The sequence below is a fragment of the Dromiciops gliroides genome, chromosome 1, assembly GCF_019393635.1.
Source record: "Dromiciops gliroides isolate mDroGli1 chromosome 1, mDroGli1.pri, whole genome shotgun sequence".
NCBI lineage: Eukaryota > Metazoa > Chordata > Mammalia > Microbiotheria > Microbiotheriidae > Dromiciops > Dromiciops gliroides.
The window spans coordinates 86652973-86680069 of NC_057861.1; the positions used below are offsets into that span (position 1 = coordinate 86652973).

Consider the following 27097-nt stretch of genomic DNA (forward strand, 5'->3'; position numbering starts at 1 on the left):
TGAAGTTGGTGACTTGCCCAGCTCTCCCTCACTTGAATCCAGTTCACTTCAAGTCATGACATCACCTCCCAATGTCATGGTCCTCTTTGAGAATGAAGGACAAACAACAACAATATATTTGTATTTAGTAACTTATATTTTAGTAATATATTTACGTTCTGTATATATTTTTACATGTACTGGTCTCCCCCAAGTAAACTCTTAAAATAGAGAAAGAAAACTGTAGACTAATATCCCAAATGAATATTGTTGCAAAAATTTAAATAAAATATTAGCAAAGAGGCTACATTATCCTATCACAAAGATTATATACTAGTCTTTATTCTAGGACTATAGGGTTAGTTTAATATTAGAAAACTATAAACATCTACTACTTTAATATAATAATAATAATAATAATAATAACAACAGCAACAAAAATCATGAATAGATGCAAACAAAGCTTTGACAAAATACGACACCCATTTCTTTGAAAAACACTAGGAAACATAGGAATAAATGGATCCATTTTTTACATTGCAAATATGTTATGGAGATAAAGTAGAGTCCTTTCCAATAAGATCAGGAGTGAAGCAAAGATGACTTTTTTAATAACTTGTATTTGACATAGTGTTAGAAATGTTGGCTATAGTAATAGAACAAGAAAAAGAAATTGAGAGAATAAACATGGGAAAAGAAAAAACAAAATTACCACTTATTTCAGATAATAATCAACTAAAAATTAATTGAAACAATTAATAACTTCAGCAAAGTTGCAGGATATAAAATAAATCTACACAAATAAACAGAATTTTTGTACAATGTCAATAAAACCCAGCAGGAAGAGCTAGAAAGGGAAATTACATTTAAAATAACAACAGGACTAGAAAATACTTGAGAATCTACTGACATCGATAACTCAAAAAACTTATATGAATACAATTACAAAATACTGTTTATGGAAATAAAGACAGAACAAAATAATTAGAAAAACATTAATTATTTACAGGTAAGCCAAATCAATATAATAAAATGACTACTATAATTTACTTATTCAGTGCCATACCAATTAATGCTGCCAAAGTATCATTTCATAGAACTAGAAAAAGGAATAACAGAGTGCATCTGGAGGAAGCAAAGATCAATATTGTCAGGGGAATTAACAAAAACATGGGGGAAAGGGAGAATAGTAGTATTAGTTTTCAAATTAGTTGGAAGGAAGTAATCGATTAAATGAATGGTACTCATTAAGAAGTAGAGAGGTAAGGGCAGTTAGGTGACACAGTGGATAGAGCACTGGCACTGGATTCAGGATGATCTGAGTTCAAATGTGACCTCAGACCCTTGATGCTTACTGGCTGTGTGACCCTGGGCAAGTCACTTAACCCCAGTAGCCTCACCAAAAAAAAGAAGAAGAAGAAGAAGAAAAAAAAGAAAGAAAGAAATAGAGAGGTAGATCAGTGGATATTAGATAGATGTACAATATACAGAAATTCAACAAACCCCCAATACTCAGCTACCTGTGTAAATATATTTGATAAAAATTAGTATAAAAACGATATTTCATTATGGCAGAAATTAGGTTAAAACCAATACCTAACACAATATACCAAGATAAGCTGCAAATGGATGTGTAGGGTAGCTCTAGAAGGTCATATCACAAACAGTTTGGAACAAAGATCAGCAAAGGATGGCCCATAGGCCAAATCCTGACAACTGCCTTTTTTCCCCCCTTTAACTACTAAGCAAAGAATGGTTTTTATATTTTAAAATGCAAAGTTTTTTTGTACAAAAACATAGATAAAAACTTATTTAAAAATATAAAAATTATTCTTAGGTACCAGGTATATAAAAATGGGTGATGGGCAGCATTTTGGTCCCCTTAGTTTAGAAGAATAAGGGAAAAAATTACCTTCCAGATTTCAGGAGAGGGGCAAGATCATAACTAAACAAGGGATGGAGATGATCACAGAAGATGAGATAATTTTGATGACATAAAATTTTAAAGTTTCTGCATAAACAAAACCAATATAGCTGAGATTCCTATTTCCTAGCTAAAGAGACAATTTTGATGCCATAAAATTTTAAAGTTTCTGCATAAACAAAACCAATATAGCTGAGATTCCTATTTCCTATCTAAACAGGTAATTTGGTGAAAAAAATTTATCAGCAAGTTTTTCTGATAAAAGCCTTAATTTAAAGCCAAGACAACAAGCATTTATTAAGCACTTTCTAGGTTCTAGGCATTGTGCTGAACACCAGAAATACAGATATAAGTACAAAGCAAGATAGTCCCTGCCCTCAGGAAGCTTATAATCTAATAGGAAATACAACACAGAAAAGGAAGCTGAAAAGCAAATGGAGTGTAAGCCAACATTTCAGAGAAAGGGGAAGAGGAAGTATTTCCAAGATATATAAGGAATTGATTCAAATTTATAAGAATAAGATCCATTTCCCCATTGATAAATGGTCCAAGTATATGAACTCTCAGTTTTCAAGGGAAGAAACTGAAGCCATCTATAGCTATATGAAAAAATACTCCAAATCTCTAATATTTAGAGAAGTGTAAATTAAAGGAATTTTGAGGTTCTGCCTCACACCCATCACCTTGGTAAAGATAATAATAGAAAATGACAAATGTTGAAGAGACTATGAAAAAACAGACACATTGATGCATTGTTGATGGACCAGTGAAGTGTTCTGAAAAGCCATTTAGAATTATGCCCCGCTAAATTACTCAACCATTCCCTCTTTGACCTAGTGATACATCTTCTAGGCTTATCCCCAAAGACAGAAAAGAAGCCTCTATATATACAAAAATATTTTTGTAACTTTTTTGTTATGAAAAAGAATTAGTAACTAAAGGAGAGAATACCCATTAATTGGAAAATGGTAGAAGAAATTATGGTCTAAGATTGTAAAGGAATACTATTGTGCTTTAAGAAATGAAGAGATACCTAGGAAGACTTATTTTTAAAAAATGCAGAGTGGAGTAGAACCAGGAGAATAATTTATACTCTAATAATCAGTATTAAATTGATGTTCATAAAATCTTCAATAAATTAAAAACTTGGAAGTAATCATTCTGATCACTGAAATGGTCAACCATGATTTCAGAGGACTAGTAAAGAAGAACACTGCCTACCTCATGACAAGATGATGGACTAATATTCAGAATGAGAAACACATCTTTGGATCCAGCCAATGTGGGAATTTGTCTTGGTCGACTACACTTTTATCATTCAAGGGTCTTGTACATATAATTGTATATGTAATATAAGAGTACCTGGTTAGGTCAATATAAGGAAGGCTATAAAATAATAAACCCTATTAATAGCATATTAAAAATGACATGGTAATATCAGTGGACATTGAAAAGGCTTTTCAAAAAAAATCCTGTACACATTTTTGTTAAAAGCATTAGAAATCATAGGAATAAATGGATCTTTTCTTAACATTGTAAATAGTAACTGTATAAAATCAAGAGAATTCATTAGATGTAAGGGAGAAAAATTAATGGCCTTTCCCATAAGATTAAGAATTACGGGGCAGCTAGGTGGCGCAGTGGATAAAGCACTGGCCCTGGATTCAGGAGGACCTGAGTTTAAACCCGGCCTCAGACACTTGACACTTACTAGCTGTGTGATTCTGGGCAAGTCACTTAACCCCCATTGCCCTGCAAAAAAAAAAAAAAAAAAGAATTACCAAGAATTGTCACCACTACTATTTTAAATTATGCTTGAAATGATAGCTATAGCAATGAGACTAAAATGAAAATCAAGGAAGTAAGCATAGGCAAAGAGGATACAAAACAATCAGAATGACATAATTCACTTAGAAAATCCCAAAATACTAATCAAAATAAATTTAAGCAATAGATTTAACCAAGTTGTAGGGTATAAAATAAATCCATGTAAGTCATCAGCAGTTCTGCAAATTAACATCAAAAACCAGTAGGAAGAAATGGAAAGAGAAATTCCATTCATAAAACCTGCAGAATCTATAAAATATCTGATTGTCTATCTACCAGGAATCACTTGCAAAATATAAGGAGGCTACTATAAAACACTTTGCAGAAGTGTTTGAAGAATTTGAAGAATATTAATTACTTTTGGGCAGGTTGTGCAAAGATATTAAAAGTGACATTACTGCTTAAAATGATCAAATTACCTAAGAATTATTTATAGAGCTAGAGAAATAATGATATTCATACAGAAGAACAAAAGGTGCAAAATCTTAAGGGACATAATGGGGAAAAAAGTGAAAATGAATGAGGCCTAGTAGTACTAGATCTCAGACTATACTATAAAGTGACAATCATACAAACAGTTTGGTGCTTATTTAAAAAAGAGGTCAATTAGTGGAACAGATTAGCTACACAGTACATAGAAACAAGTTAACAGAGTAGTATAGTGTTTGATAAATACAAAGACCTAAGTTACTGGGACATGAACTCAAGATAAGAGAAAAACTGATGGGAAAATTGGAAAACAATCTTGATGAAATTAGGCATGGACCAAGATCTTATAAACTCCAAATGAATATATGACTTAGACATAAAAGGTGACATCATAAACAAATTAGAGGAGCAAGGAAAAAATTGCCTTTCAGATCTGTGGATAGATTAGGAATCCAAGATGGTGGAGTGAAGGGAGCATTCAAGCTGAACTCTCCCAACATTTCTTTCTAAGCAGCTTTAAAATAATGCAGCAAATCACATTCTAAAGTGTCATGACCAACAAAAGGTTAGGGTCTGAAATTTTTCCATCCCAGGACAACTTAGGAGATCAGTGGTGGAGGTATGGGATACTGGAGCAGGGCTGGTTGGCAGTGATGGCTACACCAGCAAGCAGCAGCTGCACTAGTAGTACTGGGAGCTCTTGCCACCCAGAGATGTTAAGGAGATTGAACACTTGGTCAGAAAGAGTTTACAGAGGACTGCTGTGCAGGCACTTGGCATAGAACAGAGTGCCATTTGGCAATTCCATTGCCCATCACCCAATTGCCAGTCACAATTCCACAGTGGAGAGGAGTGCTCATAGTTGCAAGGAAGGAGGGACTCTAGTTCCATTGGAGAGGAGTGCTTGCTGTTGGTCATAAGGGAGAGAGTATTGGGTAGACACCAGAGCACAGGCCAGGAGAGCAATGACTATACATCTCCTTGGATCGTATCACATTGAAAGTACTGAAAAAGCTCTCAAAATTAGTTGTAAAAACAGGTCAGAAAAAGCCTGAAGATTGGGACAGTGATGACTCCCCTCTGCCACAGGTGAGCAGAGCCCAATTCTCACATAAAGTTGAAAGTCAAAAAATAGGCTGGAAAAATGAGCAAACAAAAAGAAGCTCTCCATAAAATGCTATTATACTGACTGGGAAGATCAAGAGACAAATTCAGTAAAAGAAAGCAATGTGAAAACAACTCTAAGTAATGTCTTAAAGGAAAATGCAGTTTGGACACAAACTCAACAAGAATTCCTAGAAGATATTAAAAAGGAGCAAAACCAAAAGATTCTAAACATAAAAAAAAAGTAGTAGAGGAAAAATTGGGAAAAGAACCGAGAATAATGCAAGAAAATTCTGAAAAGAAAATTAATAGCTTGGGAAAAGAGGCACAAAACTGTTGAAAAAAATAATTCCTCAAAAAGCAAAATTGGCCAAATTTTATAAGAAGTAAAAATCATCACTGAAGTAAATGATTCCTTAAAAATAGAATTGGTCATATGGAAGCTAATGATTCCATGAGACATCAAGAACCAATAAAATAAAGTCAAAAGAATGAGGAAAATAAAAGGATATGTGAAATATCTCACCCAAAAAACAACAGACCTGTAAAATAAATTGAGAAGAGATTATTTAAGCATTATTGGATTATCTGAAAGTCATTATCAAAAATAAAGACTATAGACATCAAATTTCAAGAATTTCTATAGGGAAACCATACAGATATCTTAGAATCAGAGGGGAAAATAAATATTGAAGAAATCCATTGATTACCTCCTGAAAGAGATCCCCAAATTGAAATTACTAGGGATATTATAGCCAAATTCCAGAGCTTCTAGGAGGAGGAGAAAATAATGGAAGTAGCCAGAAAGAAAAATTTCAAATACCATAGCACCTAACATGATAAAGGACTAGAGGGATTGGAATATGATATTCCAAAAGGCAGAGGAGCTAGAATTACAATAAAAAAAAAAAATCTAACTAGCAAAACTCAGTATAAGTCCTACAGAGGAAAAAAACCCTGGAATTTAAATAAAGGACTTCTAGTCATTCCTAATGAAAAGACCAGAGATGAATAGAAAATTTGACATTCAAACACAGATTTGAAAGGCATTAAAAAGTTAAAAAAGTGAGAAATCATTGAATGAATAAGTTTAAATGCTTTATATTCCAAAGAACGCAAGTCATTTCCTAATTGAGAAAGGTTATAAACAGACAGTTTTCAGATGAAGAATTCAAAGCTATCTATTGTCATATGAAAAAATGCCCTAAATCACTATTGATTAGAGAAATGCATATTAAAACAATTTTGAGGTACATCTCATACCTATCAGATTGGCTAATATGACAAAAAAGGAAAAATAATAAATGTTGGAGAAGCTGTGGAAAAAATGGAACACTAATACATTGTTGGTGGACCTGTGAATTTATCCAACCATTCTGGGGAGCAATTTGTAACTGTGCCCAAAGGGCTATAAAATTGTGCATACCCTTTGACCCAGCAATACCACTATTAGGTCTTATCACAAAGAGATCATAAAAAAGGGAAAAGGACCCGCATGTACAAAAATATTTATAGTTTTTGTTGTGGTGGCAAAGAATTGGAAATTGAGGGGATGCCCATCAATTGGAATGACTAAGGGAAATATTTCTAACAGCTCTCTTTATGATGGCAAAGAATTGGAAATCAATGGGATGCCTATCAATTGGGGAATGGCTGAACAAGTTGTGGTATATGAATGTAATGGAATATTATTTTGCTGTAAGAAATAATAAGCAGACAGGTTTCAGAAAAACCTGGAAAGACTTACATGAACTGATGCTGAGTGAAATGAGCAGAACCAGGAGAACATTGTATATAGTATCAGGAACATTATGTGATGATCAGCTGTGATAGACTTAACTCTTCTCAGCAATGCAATGATCCAAGATCATGATGGAAAATGTTCTCCACATCCAGAAAAAGAGCTGTGGAATCTGGATGCAGATTGAACCATACTGTTTCTACTTTTGTTTTTTGAGGTTTATCCCTTTTGTTCTGATTCTTCTTTCACAACATGACTAATGAAGAAATGTGTTTAATGTGATTGTACATATATAACCTATATCAGACTGCTTGCTGTCTTGGGGAGGGGAGAGGGAAGGAAGGGAGGGAGAAAAATTTGGAACTAGAAATCATATAAAAACAAATGTTGAAAGCTATCTCTACATGTAACTATAAAATAATAAAGTACTTTTGTGATTGAAAAAAAAAAGAAGTGCACTTGAACCAGAAAGACAAAGTTAAGGATTTGGATCAGAAACTATTGGACTTAAGTTGAAATAAATGAGGCAGGGGTAGCAATCATGATCTCAGATAAAGTAAAAGCAAAACCAGACCTAAATAAAAAAAAAGATAATCAAGGAAACTACATTGTGCTAAAAGATAGATAATGAAGTATTAGCAGTATTAAACATATTATATATATATATATATATATATAATATATATACACACACATACATACCAAATAGCATAGCATCCACATTCTTAAAGGAAAAGTTAAACGAGTTACAGGAGGAAATAGTAACACTGTGCTTGTGGAAGACCTTATTTTAACCCCTCTCAGAGCTAGATAAATCTGACCATAAAATAAGAAAGAAGCTAAAGAGACAAATAGAATTTTAGAAAAATTAGATATGACAGACCTCTGTAGAAAATTGAATGAGAATAGAAAAGAGTATAATATATTTTTCTCAGTTGTATATGGCACCTTCACAAAAATTGACTTTGTATTAGGGCATAAAAACCTTACAAACAAATGAAGAAAATCAGAAATAGTAAATATATCCTTCCAGACCACAATGGCAATAAATTACATTAAATAAGGGCCTTAGAAGCATAGATTGAAAATTAATTTGAAATTAAGTAGTTTAATCCTAAAAAATGAGTGGGTCAAAGAACAAATCATAGAATAATAATAATTCATTAAAGATAATGACAACAATGAAACAACATACCAACCAGTGCAGTCAACGGTGCACTTAGAGGAAAATTTTTATCTTTAAATATTTATAATAATGAATGAGGCAAAGAGATTAGACATGCAACTAAAAAAAACTCAGAAAAGAACAAATTAAAAATTCCCAATTAAATACCAAAATAGAAATTCTGAATATTAAAGGAGAGATGACTGAATTGAAGTAAAAATAAACAAAAGCAACCTCCCAAAGTAATAAATAAAACAAAGAGCTGGTTTTATGAAAAATCCAATAAATACATAAAACATTGGTTAATTTAACAATACAAAGATAAAATGGACAATTTTGATTGAATAAATTAAGAAATTTTTGCCTAAATATAACCAATGCAGTTCAACTTAGAAGGGAAACAGGTAATCAGGAAAAATATTTTTGTAGTAAGATTGTATGATAAAGGTAATAAACCTAAAATACATAAATTATATATTCAATTTTATAAAATAAGAACCATTCCTTAGGCTATTGTCAAAGAACGAAATCCAAACTATCAACAACCATATGAAAATACTATAATAATTAGAGGAATGCAATTTTATTAATTTTTAAAATCATTTAAATAATTTTGATATCTTCTTTTTTAAATCATAATTTAAAAATAAATCACCTTGCCCTCTTCTATTCACTACTTATAACATTTTTTTGAAAGAAAAAGAAAACAAGTCAATTTAACAAAGCTAACCAAAATATTAACTGAGGCTTACAGCATATGTGATATTCCATACCTTCTTCTGCAGAGTAGGAAGGAAAGTATAGAGAAATGCACATTTAAGCAGCTTTGGCATTCCATCTCACTATCTACCAGTTTGCCAAAGATGACAAAAGACAAAAATGACAGATGTAGGTGGAGGGAGAATTAGAGAAGAAAATACAATCATTTATTAATTGAAAATTTTAAAAACTGTCAAGGTAAGTGAACAAGTACTTATCATGTGCTAGGCTTTGTGTTAAGTGTTAGTGGAGACAAAGAAAGGCCAAAACAAAACAAAACAAAACAACCCCCCAAAAGCAATCCCTGCTCTCAGGGAACTCACAATGCAGGAGATGTGTTTGATTTGTATTTGTAGTTCTTAGTAACACGCTTGGCACATAGTTGGCCTTTACTAAATGCTTTTTTTCCCTTCACTTTTGATTCTTTTTACATGTGTTAGTGCGAAAAAAATGAAATATACTTTTTTTGATGGGCATTGATAACTTTAAAAGAAATTAAATTCGGTTAAATTATACATGTTGTTAAAAGGCAAGGTGAACTCTAATAATATATTTAATAACTAATTCTATGACATAGATTGATATCAGTCTTTAAAAACTGAGACCATTTGGACAGAGCTCCCTTTCCACTATTCTTCCTCTTCTCACTTTTTTTTTTTGGTGGGGTAGTGAGGGTTAAGTGACTTGCCCGGGATCACACAGCTAGTAAATGTCAAATGTCTGAGGCCGGATTTGAACTCAGGTTCTCCTCACTCCAGGGCTGGTACTTTATCCACTGTGCCACCTAGATGCACCCCTTACTTTTTTTTTTTTTTTTTTTTTTTTGGTGAGGCAATTGGGGTTAAGTGACTTGCCCAGGGTCACACAGCTAGTAAGTGTTAAGTGTCTGAGGCCGAATTTGAACTCAGGTACTCCTGACTCCAGGGCCGGTGCTTTATCCACTGCGCCATCTAGCTGCACCCCCCCCCCACTTCTTACTCAGATTCTTCCATTGCTGTATCCCCATTCCTGTCTCATGTAGAAATGGTTCTTCTCCTTGCTAAGGCAAACCCATCCATATGAAACTTCGATCCTTTAAGCTTTCATATTCTCTATCATATCGTTTCTACTGTTATCCTCACTCTTAATCTCTTTCATTAGATTTTAAGCTACTTGAAGACAAGGACTGTGTCACCTCTTTTTTTTTTTTTTTTAAATATTCAGTGCTTAGCACAGTGTCTGGCACATGGTAGGTGCTTGATAAATTTCTTTCTTTTTATTTTAATTAAATCTTCAATCTTCTATATATCTGACCCTTCTCTGCTGCCTACAAACACATCTATGTCTCCTCCATCCTTAAAAAGCCCCAGCCTGATTCTACTATCTTTGGTAGCTATTATTCAATTATTTCACCTTCTCTTCTTGGATAAACTCATTGACAGAAGCTATTTACTGGTTGTCCTTTATTTCCTATCATATAATTTGCTAAACCTTAGATGGCATTCCTTGAGGTGAAACTACTCTCTACAGAGTTACCAGTGATTTCTTAGTAGCCTTCTCTATCCTCATCCTTCTTGATCTCCTTGCAGACTTGGTACTGTTGATCAGTGTCTTCTAAATGTTCTTTCTTTTCTTGGTTTTCATGAAAATATCATCTAGGTTCTCCTACTGCCTGTCTGAATGTTTCTTCTCAATTTCCTTTGTTAGATCTTTATGCAGGTCATACCCACTAGTCCATGTACTCCATAAGATTCTGTGTTGTACTCTCCTCACTCAATGTGATCTCATTTTGGATTTCATCAGCTCCCATAGATTCAACTATCATTCTGGGCAGATGGTTCAACTGGGACTCTATATCTAGATGATGTCTCTATTCTGAGACTAGTGTAGCATTTCCCCATTTTCTTTTGGCCATCGCAAACTGAACATCTTATAGGTATTTCCAATTCTGTATCTAAACAGAGCTCACATTTCTCCCTAATTTTCCCTCCTTTTCACCTTCCCTATTACTGTTGAGGGTACCAGCATTCTCACATTCACCTAAGCTTACAGTAACCTCACTATTATTCTAACTTTTCTCTTGTAGTCATCTCAAATATTTAATCAGTTGATAATTCTTTCTCCTTTCATATCTCTCTTATACATCTCATTCTCTCCATTCACATAGCTATCACCCCACTACAGGTCCTCATTATCTCTTTTTTGGACTGTTGCTGTAGACTTTTAATTGATCTCACTGTTAGTAGCTTCTCCCTACTCTAGTCCATCTTTCACTTAGGTACTAAATGTCTAACAGTGTTGTTCTCCCCATCCCCAATAAACTAACAGCTTCAAATATAAAATCTTCTCTTTGGTTTTTAAAGCCCTTGACAACATGGCTTCTTCCTCCTTTACCAGGCTTATTATTTTTTTCCCCATCTGTAGCCTTTAAAAAGGGTTGAGGGACATAATTTCTGGGTAATTTAATCATTTTGTTAATATGCCAGCATTTTAATAAAGGATGGTCGTTTGTCTCTCTCTTTAGACCAAAGACAATTATGGTGGTAGACTCACCAGTTTTTATGTCCTTTTGGCAGAGGAGTGTTAAGGACAAAAATCAACTCTGATTGGCTAACAATGAGAGGTGAACTTTACAAAGAGAAGTGGGCTTACTCCAGTGAGGGGCTGAGAATGACATCACAGTCACCTTTGATCAAAGAGACTATCTCTATACCTCCTCTGGCCTCCATCAATTTAAAAGGTGTGTCTCCCCCAAAGCTTAATTAATGGAATTCACCTTAGATGGGGTCAGATAGAAGAGAAGGTTACCTCAGCCTTCAGAGACTGAGATCTTGAAATGAGGATAGAGAAAAGGGGGAACCCTTAATCTCCCCCAATCATTAGTAATTAGTAATTAATAATCTCCCCCAGTCATTAGTAATTAATAATCACTTCTCTTATATCCATGTACACAACAGTCCATCCCCTTCATCCATATATTTACTTTGGCTGTCCCCTATACTTGGAAAACTGTTCCTTTCCCCAGACTCCTAGCTTCCTTCAAGACTCAGCTCAAATCCCACCCCACTCTCTCCTCAGTTATTGTCTTCCTCCCTTCCCCAATACCTTTTTTCTGACATTGCCTTCCATTTACCTTCTATATATCTTGTGAATACGTAGTTATTTGCATGTTGTCTCCTCCATTATGATGAGAGATCCTTGAGATCAAGGGCCATATTTTTGCTTTTCTTTCTATCCCAAGTGCTTAGTACAGTGCCTGACATGTGATGACTAGTAAATACTTGTTGATTGACATGTATACAACAATGAAAACACTATTCTCTTATGGTCTTTTCAGGCAAGGTTGATTAAAAAAAATGATAACGAACATTTATTTGGTGCTTTCTATGTGCCAGGTAATGTACTAAGTGCTTTATAAATATCTCATTTGATCCTCTCAGTCAATCTGAGGTAGGTGCTATTATTATCCCTATTTTAAAATTGAGGAAATTGAGACATAGGTTAAGTGACTCACCTAGGATCACACACGTAGTAAATGTCTGAAGACTGAATTTGAACTTGAATCTTCTTGACTCTAGGCCCAGTGATCTATCTACTGCAACACCTCATCAGTGGCCAGAATAAGGGGGATTTAATATATTGAATCATTTTTAGTTTTTTAGTTAATCTTTTTTGACAAAGGGCAAGGAAAATGATGTGTTTAAAAAACTGTATCAGTCATACAATTTTAGAGCTGGAAAGAATATACATTACTTTGGAATATATAACAGAAGAGCTAGAAACAACATGGTATAATAAAAAAGAACACTATCTTGAGAACGAACAGTTATGGCCTCAAATCTAGGCCCTTTCGCTATGTATGTGACAAGCAAATCATATAGCTTCCTTTGGTTTCATTTTCTTTATACAATTAAGGGCTTGGATTAGATGATACTTCTCGTTAGTTCCATTTCTAATGTCTGAGGATTTTGTGAATTTAGACTGTAGAATATCGCAGCATAAAGGGACCTTCAGATACCATATATTATAGTTGAAAGGGACCTTTAAATACAGCATATTATAGTGGGAAGGAACTTTTCAATACAGAACATAGAATAGAACTAGAAGACATTTAGGACACCAGCTAGTCCTGCTCCCTCATTTTACAAACAAGTGAACTGAGGCTCCTTGTGGACTTGCCAAAGATCATAAGGTTATAACAGTAATTTGCCAGAATGGGTAACAATGAAAATTCAAGAAAAATGATTGATTGAAAGGAATGTTTGTCAGTCGATTAAAAAAAAATGACAAGACAATGAAAGTGCAGCAAATTGGAGGTACTTGAGGTTGAGGTCTTTCTTAAAGAGGCAAAAGATAAAAGTTAATGCATCTATAAAAAGGCCCAATTTATAATTTTACAGTAGCCTTTTTATTTTAAGGTAATGGTTGAATTAAAAAATGATAAAAAGTAGTCATCATCATTTATCCAAAGGTTGATATTTGACTACAGATATACATTGTTTGTAATAATTATCTCTACTTTTATACCCTGTTTTAATGTTTGATTAAGTAACTTTGGGTTTTTAGTCAGATACATTTTGAATTAGGTAGCTTCTAAAGTTTCTTCTCTCTCTGCCTTTCTGTTATTCTCTAACTTTGCATGTTTGCTAACAATTTCATTTTAAAGTTACTTTGAAATTTATTAAGTTTTGAATGACAGTATTTGCACATATTCTTCTTCCATTAAAGTTTTTTTTGGATACTTTTTTATATTGGGGGTATGACCTTAGGATCTGAAAGACTATGTCCATGGAGCATTATCTCTCAAAGGTTTTATCAAACAGGAAAGTTTTAAGATATTGGCTCAGTTTTGACTTGATGTCTGCTAGCTAAGATCTTGTTATGTAAAAGTTTATCTACAAAATATTAGCTATAATGTCCTTAATTTTTTTCTCTCAGAACCATTTATAAACTCATTATCAAGGCACAGCTGGATTGATGAAATCATTTATCCTTATAGTTTCCAAGTATACTCTTTCTTTCAACTTGCAAATGTTATAAGAATAATACTTGGTCATTGGACTTTCCTGTATCTAAAAGCATTCCCAAGCATTTGTACAGTATTTGTTAAATCTTCCTCTGCCTTGGAAAGAAGTAATGCTTCATTCTTATTTTTAAATGAGCAAATAGTAATATGGAGTACTGAAGCAGTCATGCAATGGTTATTCTTCTTAATCAGAGGGACTAGGAATAAAACCTTTCAAGATGCACTGATATGTAAAAAACCTCTTTTTTCAGGTTATCATACTACTGTTTTTGGGGTGTTTAGTGACTGTTTGCTGGATAGCCTACCAGGATAAAGACCAATGGCTCTACAGTAGAAGTTATTCCTGCTTTGCCGAGATTACAGATAAGCACTTCATTACCAGGTAAGCAGAAAAGAGAACTTAGATTTACATTTAAAAAAATGAATTCTTGCTTTAAAAAAGCTTCAGTCTTTAAATGTTTTGTTTGCTCATGACACAGAGGGTAAGTATAATCTTATTCATTAAATTAAGTCTATAATTCTCTTGATCAAAGAGAGAGTGGAGGATTATTTTAGGATTGTAAGGAGGACAAGGCTTTCTGTTTAATGCTATTAGAAATGGTATTGGATGGATATGTGTCAATAAAGATCATAAGAAAGTGTGAACTGTGCTTCTAGCATTGTTATCTTTGTCAGAATGAGGCCTGACTTAAAAAAGGTCAAGCAGAATTTGAAATTCTTACTTATGAAATACATAAAGAAAAATTTCATGTCTCATTTTTTATTTAAACTTGTAAATCATCAGATGAGACAGGGTGGCATAGTGAATAGGGGACTAGTTCTGCAGTCAGCAAGGTCTGGGTTCAGGTTCTTCATCTGATACCTCTTTGCTGTATGACTTTAGGCAAGTCCCTCAGCCTCTTACTGGTTATAAATTGCCCATGTTGCTAATGGACATTGGAGATTCCTTACTGTAATTTCCTGAAACCTATGAAATCACAGGTTTATTTAAAAGAAAATCATCAAAAGAGATAAAGGAGTGTAGTTCGCATATTTGTGTCCTGTGTCCCTAGGCTATTTTACATTAATTTCTAGTAAATTGGACCAAAATAAGTGGAAGTGAATACCACCAGTTATGACAAAGGTAGCAGCAGTATTATTGCCTTATATCGGTGAGCCTACAGGAGAGGAAAAATCATAGAATACCCTAGCAAGAAGAAACTTCAGAGAATTTTTAGTGTAACCCTTCATCTTATAGGCAAGCAAATCAAGGCCAAATAGTTGAAATAATTTGATGACATTCACCAGTTTAGTATAGGGTAGATCTGGTTCTCCCCCATATGGTTCTACACTAGCTGTCTCTCCTATCTGGAGCTTTCTCTTCTTCCTCATCTTCCCTCTTGGCTGTCTTAAGATTTCAGCAAAAGTCTTACCTTTTGCAAGAAGCCTTTCCTAGTCTTTCTTAATCTTAGTGCCTTTCCTCAGAGATGACCCCTAATTCCACAAAATGTATATATTTTGTTTGTGTATAGTTGTTTGCATGTTTTCTCCCTCATTAGACTATGAGCTCTTAGGATCAGCTAAGTAATACAGTGGATAGAACACTGATCTTGTAGTCAGGAAGATCTATGCTCAGATCTGGCCTTAATAGATATGTGGCTCTGGGCAAGTCATTTAACCTCTGTCTGCCTTAGTTTTCTTATCTGTAAAAGGTGGGTAATAATAGCATCTGCCTCTCAGGATCTTTGTGAGTATAAAATGGATAATATTTGTAAAGTGCTTAGCACATAATAGGCACTTAAGAAATACTTCCTGCCTCCCTCCCTCCCTCCCTCCCTCCCTCCCCTACCCATGCCAATTTTTCCCCCCCTTTCTATCTACAGTGCTCAGTAAAGTTCTTGGCACATGGTGGGTACTCAATAAATACTTATTTTCTATAGTCTTTTCAGTTACTATTTCTTCCTTTCATAACCCCTCCTCCCCTCCTCTTTTCACCTTTCTCTTTCTCTAATTTTAAAACAGACTCACAGACTGTCAGAGTTGGAAGGGACATCAGAGGTTGTCTAATCAAAATGACAGCTGAATAAGACTTTCTTCTATAGCATCACTGACAAATGATAACCTAGAATATTCTCAGACCTCTTGTGAGGAGTAATTTTTTGTCCTGAAGGGAGCCATTTTATTTTTAGATTATTAGGAAGCTTTTCCCTGAATCAAGCTGAAATTTACCTTTCTCCAGCTTCCATCCATTGCTTCTAGTTATACTCTTTAGGTCTGTGAGTTCCTCTTTCCTATGGTTGTCTTGAATTTGAAGACAACACTCATGTCTCCTTTAGGGCTTTTCTTCTCCATATGAAACCTTCTCAGTTCCTTCAACTAATTCTTTTATGAAATGCTTTTCTAGTCCCTCAACATACTGATATCGTTCTCTTAGGTTGCCATGGTTTGTCGTGTCTTCCTTAAAAACGGCACCCCAAACTGAACACAGATTTCTAAGATATGGTCTCACTAGGGAAGAATTGAGTTGGGATTATCACTCCCTCTATTCTGGACACTTTTTTTTTTAATGTATCTTAAGTTTATGTTAGCTTAAAAAAAAAGTCATGTCTTATTGCTGACTCCTGTTGATGTTGCACTCCATTAAAATCTCAACCGCTAGGTCCTTTTCGTGCCCTTGCTTTTCCCACATTGCACCTGCATAGTTGAATTTTAATGAATTCCAGGAGTTGAAGTCAAGCTCACAGATCTATAGTTTGAATGAAGAAACTAATGTCTTCCTTTTTTTTTTGGAAAATGAACACATTTCTCTGGTACTAGTCCAGTTGCACTGCTAATGTTTGCCGTTATTTTTCAAAGATTGATGATAGATCAGTATCACATAAATCAATTCTTTCGTCTCCTTAGGTATTTCATCTTGGCCTAGTGACCTGAGCTCTTTAAGGACACACAGGTGCTCTTTTATCATTTCCTTATTTATTACACATTTCCAGTGTTCCTTAGTAATTTTTGTTCTTTCCATCCCAGTCTAGAAGATAATTTTCCTTGACATAGGAAATAGAAGTAAAATGAATAGTTTGAGTTCTTCCTGTTTTCCAAATTGCATTCATCATTATTGCATCCACCCATAGCAGCAGTTGTATCTTCTAGTCCTCTTCTAATATCCAGTAAAAATTCAATTGCTATTTTTCATATGTTTATCATTCATTGTCAGCTTCAGTTCATTTTGAGCTTTAGTCTTCCTGACACTATTTGATAGGATTTCATCACTCATTTGCATTCTCCTTCAGTTATCTCTGTTTGCTCTTCTACATGTCTTTTAAAGTATTATTTGGTTGATGATGACTATAGATTCACTCTGATCTCTTTATATAGCTTCTGCTTTTCCTCTTTGGAAATGTTTGAGCTTGTGGTATTAGAATTTTATTCTTGAGAGCTTCTCATCCCTCTTGAGTCAAATTCCTCATAGATTTTTAGGTCATAGGATCCTCATGATTATTTCTAGACATGCTTTAAAATATGTTCCCATGGATTCAATTATGATCTCTATACAGATAACTCCCAGATCTATATATCTAGTCTTTTTCTGGATTGCCAGTCTTGTATCATAAATTACTTATTGGAGGTTTTAGACTGAATATCCTATAAGTATCTGAGCTTTAACATGTTCAAAACAAAACTCGTTATCTTTCTCCACAACCCACCCCTCTTTCGAATTCCTTGGTTTCATCATATTTTTAGTCTCTCAGGTTTGCAATCATGGAGTCATTCTCAACAATACACTGTTACTCAATGACTTCTCTCATCCCCCTCCCATTGAATTCAATCAATTTCTAAGCCTTAGTGATTCTACCTCCGTAGCTTTGCTTACATTCATCTTCTTCTCTCCACCTTTATGATCACTAACTCAATTTATGTTTTCAGCACCTCTCAATCCATCTTTCATACAAGTTCCAAATAGATATTCCTATATCAGGTATTTGAACACGTCATTCGCCTGCTCAAGAAGATCATGGTACTTTCCTATTTTAGGATAAAAATGGAAACTACTCTTTTTGAGCCCTTCATATCTGTTTTCCATTCTGCCTTTGCAGGCTAACTGCAAATTACTCCTCTTCACGTAATTCTAGTTTAAGCGAAGACTGCCTACTTATTATACCTTACATTCCATGTCTATCTTAATTTGTACAGGCTATTCCTTATACCTAGATTGAGTTCTGTCATACAAATAACATTTATTTTACATGGGCTGGGCTGGCTTCCATTTAAGGAGGCAAGGAGGCCATTCTAGGATTTTGTTGGTATGGAGGCCTAAGGGTAGGAAAAAAACCCAATGTATGAGGAGTGGTGTCAATGAGTTTTGGCAGTTTCCATTGACTTGCAGGATGTCTTTTTGACCCTGCCTTGTTGTCTTGATAATGGGAAGACAGTGAAAGAGTTTTGTTTTTTAGTAATTATATACTTTGAGTCCCTTGTTATAGGTAAAGACATTTTTATTGAATTTTATGTTTGATGAGTATCCGATTACATTCCAGTCCTGGGCATGAACACTGGACTGGCGTGAATTGGGTCTGACCTAGAATTAATTCCCTCTACCCTTTGCCTTTAAAATCCCTAGCTTGTCCCAAGCTCATTACCTACAATACCCTTTCCTAATTTCCTGTGGATTGTCAGTGAAAAATGTACAAATGAAGGAGAGGCTGTTTCAATCCTGGGATAGTGTGAGCTCCAGACACAAACACAATAAGAATATGAAATACCAGTTATCTACCTCACCCACACACTCCACATTGATACTAAAGGTTGGGGTTTACTGGAGAACCTGTTACAAAATTTCTTGAAGCTGCAAAATTGAGTGACTCATCATAGAGCTCTTATGTTCATTGTTATGCCAAGGAAAACACCTCTAGTAACTCTCCCTGTACCATCAGGAACTTAGCAGCTAACACCTAGCACAACAGGTCCTATAATAAGACAGCATGCTAAGGTGAAAAGAACACTAGGTGAGAAGCCAGAAACCAACCCTGAATTTTAGTCCTTACTCTCTTAACTTAGTAGCTGTGTGACCCTGCGGAGGCCACTTCAACTCTTAGTCTTGGGTGTCCCTTGTCAGTTACTCTGATTGAATTCAATTAAACAGGCATTTGTTGAACACCTACCTATGCCAGGCTTAGACTGGGTGCTAGCAATACAGAGATAAAAGTGAAGTATCACTTTCCCTAACGAGCTTATGTTCCACCAGGGGAAAACACAATGTGCACAAATAAGTATTTACAAAGTGAAACAAAGTAATTGAGGATGAAGTGGAATGTTATGAATTGCAAGGATAAGAAAAGACTTCCAGTATGAGATGGCCTCCAAGCTGTGCTCTGAAGGAAGGTAGAAATTCTCCAGGTCAAAGGTGAAGAGAGAGGGCATACCAGGCATGGGGTACAACCTGCAAAAAGCCCTGTAGGTAGGATATATAATGTGTTGGATGTAGTATAAGTAGGACAGTTCAGTTGGAATATAGAATAAATGAGGGAGAGAAGTATATGATAAATGGGCCTGAAAGTGGCAATAAAGGCAACCAGTACTTTACAGGGATGTTATGAGAAAGGTACTTTGTAACATGCTATATGCCTATGAAGTATTATTTTCATTTTATACACATTTCTGGTAGGGAATTGAAGAATTTTTCTCAACATACTAACTTCTGGCTGAGCACAGAGAATCTAACTTATTTCAGTTAGTTAAGCCAAGAATAACTATGAATTCAGTTTGGCACTAAGGAAAAAAATCAGATAACCTCAGTGCTCTCCAACTCCTGACAGCCCAGTTTCTCCATAAAATGTTCACGATACAGGTCATTTTCAAGTCACATCTCCACATTTCACAAAAATCTCTGTTACTGCCCTTCCTAGCTTATACTATCTGGATCCAACGAGGGAACAGAATGCTCCAAATGGCCATTATTCTGTGCTGGTCAGGAAAGAAGAGGAGAGGGAAAGATGCAGGAACAAGATAACAGTCAGTGAGTCAGACTAATCATTGTGTCCATATATCTGAGAGACACATTAACAACTATAATCCAAGACCCTGTGAGGAAATCCTCCCATCTAATGAAAATACCCAGGAGCAGATGCCCACAGTGCGACCAGTGTGGAAGGCCTTTGGGTTTCACATTTTTTAAAATTCCACTTCATGAGATGAAAAAAGCAGTGGATCATGCCTTTTTATTCCTGCTAAGGAAAGAATAGCTTTCATGTGTCCCTACATTTAATGACCAAATTTGTAATATCTATCTTTATAGGCCTAGTCTCTAGCACAGAGCCTTGGAAAGAGTGGACATTTCATTATGATTATTTGAACTGATCTTCTAGAGTTCAAAATATGGAATGATTTAAAGAACAAGCTCTTTGAGCATCTTGAATTCAAAGAGAGAGCTATAGGGCTATTAAAAAGTGAAGAGTGAGGAGGAACCAAGGTGTTGGAGTAGCAGAAAGAAATAAAGCCAAGTTCTTCCTAACAGCTCTTCCGTAAAGAACTGGAAAATGCACTGTAATGAGACTGATAGGGAAGTCTAAGAAAAAAGTAACAATACATCATTTTTCCAGTTCAAATCATCACACAGAGACAGAGTAGTCTGTGTGTATAGGGTCTAGACAAGAATAGTCACTGAAAGAGGGCCAATGCTATTGTAAAGTTGCTATCTAGCTATACTGTCTAAAAAATCCAATGAGTGGTTGCCAATAAATTAGAAGTTTTAGCAAGAGTTTAGACTTTTAAGCATTCATTAAAGAGCATTAGGATCTAATGATCAGAGAGAGGTAAAAATCTAACAATTTCTAAGAGACCCCATCATCTAACCAGCCATGGCGAGGTCAGAACAAAAAGGACCCAACGCTTCCTTCCTCCTCACAAAAGCCTCCTGTCTAACCAGAAACATCCAAATGTCACTTCCTGACAGCAAGGAACTGACCCTCCAAGCCACATGGCTTGCCCTCAGGTGCCTTCTCCTCATGGCAGAGCTTTCCTACAGTAACTCTCCAGCAGGGGGCATCACTCCAATTGTCACACTATGTACCAGAGCATGAAGAGGTTCCAGACCAACACAAAGGAACCTGACTTGGACAGAATGCAGGAACAGGATGCACCTGACAGCTTTGTCACTCCACTATCCAGTCCTGGGATCCAAGGAGGAATGAGCAGGAGCCATGTATCTAAGGTAACATTGCAGTGTAAGGAACAGTTGAGGGCCTTAGGCTGTGTAGCGAGCATGGATCAAGTGCAGAAATAAGCAGCAGCTTTGTGACTCTCATTTAAAGAGTGAAACATAGTGGGATTCTCAGTTCCAGACTCCAACCCTGTCTAAAGCCAGCAACAGAATAATCTTGACAAGAATACTAGACCACAGGCATGCCTGCAGTTTTGTCATCTTGCTGATGATGGGCTGAGTCTAGCAGCGGTCTACTAGAGCTTCAAGAAGGGCCAAGCCCACAGATGTCTTGCTCAAGCACAAATCTAGGTCAGGAACTTGTAGAGCTCAGACCAGGGGGTAGCCGTCACATTTACCCTGGAGCAAACTACTTTGGAAACACTTTAAGCTTTCATTCAGTTCCCTTAACCTGACCTGTTCCTGGAATAATATAACACTCTCTCCCACTACCACCGCCCCCCCCCCCAAAAAAAAACGGCAGCAATCAGGAAACAAGAGAACATATGTTCAGTGTATACTTCCTTCAGACGTATTCCGGGCCTGACCCTAATATAAAGTCCAAAGTCAGCACTGAAGGTATGCAGGTCCCTTAGAAAGCATTGGTAGAGATAATATGACCCCAAGAAAGCATCAGCAGGACCAGCTCAAACATTCTTTCAGAATTACACAGAGCCTGTCACCTAACATAAAATCAGAAGTCAGTAACTAGTTTCTGGAAATAAAAATTTCTTAATAATCAGTAACTAGATAGAGAAAGTTACTGTGGGGATCTTGTACATTGGTATTTAAACTCATAATAGACCATATATTGTAGTGAATAGAAAGCTGGCCTAGGATCCGAGATGAACTCTTACACCTTTCTGGCCATATGACTGTTGGCAAGTTCATTTGACATGTCAGTGTTGTAGGCAGTTCTTTAAGTATTTAAGTGCAGAGAAATTGCCAACCTATGTCTTCAGAGGGAATTTCTCATTGGAGTTCTGTATATTTATGAAATCACTGATCTATTACCTATCCCTATCCCCATTAGAATCAAGTAAGTGACCTCTTTGCATGAACATTCAACTCATAAATCATATAGAAGCAAATTAGTCTTCTCAAATGTATAACTATGAGAGGGAATGCTAAGTATACTTAAAAGATTTACTTTAAAATTAGACCTATTTTTTTTTAAAACAATGCAGAGAGTCTCAAGCATATTATTGAAAAAAAATGGCACCCCTTTTACGATTTATTTTTAAAGTTTAGGTTGGCAATCCATTATGTATAATGAATGTGCCAGCCTCTGTACATAAAAGGTGACATTACTGACCTACTGTCAGGAGCTTGTATGGTAAAAAATTGTGAATTCCCTTTAATCCTTTTGTCAGTTTATCATACGCATTGGCTGTAGGTTTTCCTAACATTTTCCATCAGTAGCATATAGAGTTTGTGATACATGTCTTTAATTTAATTTTTGCTCTATTAATATAGTGGCCTATTTAAATGTTTCATGGATCTTGCCATAATAAATTACCATATGAGTTTTAGTTTACATGTGTCTTTTTTCTCCTCTTCCCACCTATTAAAGTGCTTTAGAGTTTGTAATAGGGTTTGTTATTTTATTGAGGTATTGTACAAGTTGCTAGAGGGAGGGAAAACAGATGAGTAGTGTTTCACTGGTATCCGTGAAATATTAAAAACATCAAAAGAGGGTTCTTGCATGTCGAACAGAATCTTTATAGAGGAAAAAAAAGAAACCCTATGAAAAGACACAAGCAAGAATTGCAGAGGATTAGAAGAAATGGGTTGGTTGAAACTGTGTTTGTAGAGGGAGTTGCCTCCCCCAAAGAAATCATTCACTCATTGAAAAATTGAAGTAGACAACTATTTCAGCCAACTAACATTTTAGAACTCTTCCTAAGAAAGTCTTATTCCAGGGTGTTGTGATACAAAGATGGATAGGACATAATACCTGCTTTGAAGCATCTTCCAGTCTAATAATCGGGGTGACAAGAATCTGTAATTTTCATGGAAGAGTCTAAAGAAAGTGCTGTGAAAGAAACCAAAAGGGAGAGATTACATCTAGTTTGTGGAATTAAGGTAGTCTTACTTGAGGAAAAGACAGCTAAGCTAGGCCTGGAAGAAAAGGGAAAGATTTCAGGATTCAAAATTGAGGGGGAGTCCATTTCAGGTATGGAGGGTGGTGAGCAAAGGCATTGAACTGAAGAGTTCAGGATGAGGATGTAACAGTTTGTCTAGAATGTATACTAAGAAGAGCAGTTATAATAGTGAGAGCAATAACCACAATAACATCTTACAAATTAGCATTGTTTTCCTTAAATAATCCTGCGTGCGTTCCCATTTTACAGATGAAGATCTTGAGGCTCAGAGAGCTTCTGTGCCTTATCTGTGATCATACAGCTAATAATTTTGTATATCCAACTCATGAACTCATTTCTTCTCTCTCCTGAATCTAGAGCAGATACTGGAAAGTCTGAGTTAACTAAATTTCTTTCTTTCTTTTTTTAAATAAGTTTTTTATTGATATCTTCTCTTTCTATATATTGTCTTTATCCCAAGCATTCCTCCCTTCCCTCCTCCCAGAGAGCCATTCCATATAACAAATAGTATTTTTAGGGGGCAAATAAAAAACAAAAACAAAACAACACATAACTGATGATACATTGAAAAAAGCATGTGAAATCGTAACAGCTGTGACTTTTAACTCCATGATGAGATGGTTCTCTTTATTTGAGTATAGCTTGATCTTTATAATTTTGTACATTGGCTTTTGATTTTTTGATGTGTCATTCTTTCCATTTGCTCTGTTGTAGTCTTGGTTCTGCTTACTTCACTATGCATCATCAATTCATATGAGACTTTCCATGTTTTCCTGTATTCATCACACATCATTTTTCATAGCATAGTAACATTCTATTACATTCACGTATCACAGTTTGTTTAACAGTTGCCCAATTGATAGGAAACTGCTTTTTTTTTCCAGTTCTTAGATAACAGAGAAAAGTGCCTGCAATAAATACTTTGGAGGATATGGGTGCATTCTCCTTTGTCTAGTCTGTTCTATTGATCTTCCTCTCCATATTTTGACCAATACAGATGGTTTCAATGAATGCTACTTTATAATATAGTTATGGGGTCTGGCGGTGCTATTTCCTCTTTATCCCTATTTCTTTTAATGGTTTCTTTTTTTTTCTTTTTTTTCTTTTTTTTTTTTTTTTGCCGGGCAGTGGGGGTTAATTGACCTGCCCAAGGTCACACAGCTAGTAAGTGTCAAGTGTCTTAGGCCGGATTTGAACTCAGGAACTCCTGAATCCAGGGCCAGTGCTTTTATCCACTGCGCCACCTAGCCGCCCCTAATGGTTTCTTTTAATATTCTAAACATATTGTTTTTCCAATATTTTCATCCCCATGGGAATTTGATTAGAATAGGATTAAAAATGTAAATTAATTTTGGTGAGTTAACTGAATTTTAAGGATATATGGATTAAGGATAGTTTTGTATTTTTTATGCTTCTGTTGATTAGTTGGATCCCAAAGTCTATTTTCATGGGTCATAATTTCCCTTCATGTTTTATAATGCCTGTAGTATATGTATGTTTTTTATGGACATGAATCATTTTTAAAATGCTGAGTCAGTCTTTTGTTTTATTGCTCTGTTTTAGGTCCAGCCCGACAACTTTAGCAGCCTGCCTCTGGAGATGAAATTTCCACTAATGTGTCTGTCCAGCTTTATAATGGAGAAACCCAGCAACTTGACATCAAATTGGAAAACATTGGAACTGAACCTTTGGAAAAACTAGAAGTCACATCAAAAATTCTCACCACCAAAGGTGTGCTGTCTTGCAATTCTCAGATTACATTGATTACTAGAGACTACTAACAAGTCAGATTGATTCAATGGCCATATTCCACATCCTTAGTTCTCAGTAGAAGAGCACAAATGATTTCCCCGTGCTTCTTGTTCACAAGCAAAATATATTCTATGACTATCATGTGTATTAAGTTGATGTCTGCGAATGTGTCTTAGTGCTGCCTTTGAAACTAGCCATTTAGCTTTTTTGACTATCACAAAATAAGCATAACATTTAAGATACATAGAACACTTAGCACATTAAAATTGCCATGTCAGGTCGGAATCCAAATCCACCCAGTTTTGTATTCTCTCTGGAGAAGACAGTGATCCTGAGAGGCGATTAGTGAGCACTGCCTACTTTAGCACAAGGCAGCATAGTGCCTGGCACATGGTGGGCACTCAATACATGTTTATCGATTGATTAGTGGTTCTCATTCTCTCCCACCAGCCTCATCAAATGAGGGTTTGTAGTGCAATAGAGACTTAGTTGGCAGCTACCTGAGGTACTCCTTCCGGTGCCTGAACCCCTCTGTGGCATGCCAGAAAAGTGGTGGTCAAATCACTGCTTAAGCACTTTCAGCAACAGAGAACTCACTGACTTATGAGATAGGGCTTTCCATGATTACAATAGTAGTAATTATTAGGAAGTTCTTTTGTGTTCATTCCTTGGTATCTGCCTTCTTGTGACTTCCACTTTATGATGCTGGTTATACCCCTTAGTGCAACCCTCAATGAGTACAATCTTCCACTTTCAAAAGAAAGTGAAAGCCCTGTATTTGGCATGTAGTAGGTACTAATAATGTGCTTCCTTAGTTATTATTGGAATCTTTACCAACATCCTTTTGCTAATGCCTACTAAGCCACCTTCTTTTTTTCCCCCCTAGGAATATGATCGTCCAATTGTGAGGACATTGTGAGGCAATTGAGGTGGTTAGATTTATACTGCTACTAGCAACAGTAAATAGAGGGATATATAGAGGACTTTATCATCTGCAAGTTTTAGTATGTTCTAGAAGTATATATTGGAGTTAGGAACATAATTATAATACTTTATGGCATGTTAGGTAGGGCAGATATCATTATCCTCAGGTGACATGCAAATAAATACACTGAGGCTCACAGAGGTTCATAGATTTTGAACTTGTAAGGACTTTAAAGGCTATATAATCCAACCCCATATTTTATGGATGAAAAAAACCAAGGTACCCAAGGTCATACACAGAATTCAGTCTCTGTCTTTTGACTCCAAATCCAACACTCTTTATACCACATCACTTTCTTGGCCTAGTGGATAGAGTGCTGGACTTTCAATCCAGAAGACCTGGGTTCAAATTCTGCCTCAAACATTTACTCACCATAGGACCCAGAGCAAGTCACTTGACCTCTCTTGGCTCCAGTTTCCTCATATATTAAATCAGAGAGTTGGACTTGATGACCTCCAAAGGTCTCTTCCAGCTCTGAATGTATGATCTTATGGTTCAGTCACATAGCTAGCAAGCATAATTGAGACTCCGACTTAGGTTTTTTGTTTTTTTTTGGTGAGGCAATTGGGGTTAAGTGATTTGCCCAGGGTCACACAGCTAGTAAGAGTTAAGTGTCTGAGGCTGGATTTGAACTCAGGTCCTCCTGACTCCAGGGCCGGTGCTCTATCCACTGCGCCACCTAGCTGCCCCAAACTTAGGTTTTCTGATTCTATTCCCACACTATTTCTCCATGTAATACTTTGCACCAGTTAGACTTAGTGCTCTTAGAATCATCGGTTTTAGAGTTGAAGAGCACCTTAAAAGTCATCTAGTTCAAACATCACATTTTCCAGATGAGGAAATCAAGAGCTAGAGAGGTTAAGTGGTTTGGCAAAACCACTGTGATGTTAACTGTGATAATCTCACAGTTAATAAGCTAACAGAGCCAGCATTTTCTTCTAGGCTTTCTCACTCTAATCACTGCTATTTATGATGGAGAGAGAGAGAGTTCCTTTCTCTTATTCTCCCCTCTCCTAACAATAATTACAGGCCAACTTTAAGTCATTCAGGATATTGGACACCAAGCATGGGTCCAAGACGATGTGTTTTGGGGAATAAAGAAGGAGAAGCATATTTAGTCTCTGTGGCTAAGGACCTGATATTCTGATTGG

General features: G+C 35.7%; 1 protein-coding gene across 1 annotated transcript in view; it reads left to right on the top strand.

Moving 5' to 3' along the window:
• Positions 1-27097, top strand: part of TRAPPC9 (trafficking protein particle complex subunit 9) — a 994996-nt gene that overhangs the window by 218698 nt on the left and 749201 nt on the right. The window contains 3 exon segments of the mRNA XM_043975265.1: positions 14185-14241; positions 14244-14315; positions 24773-24940. Coding sequence (XP_043831200.1) covers positions 14185-14241; positions 14244-14315; positions 24773-24940 — 297 coding nt within the window.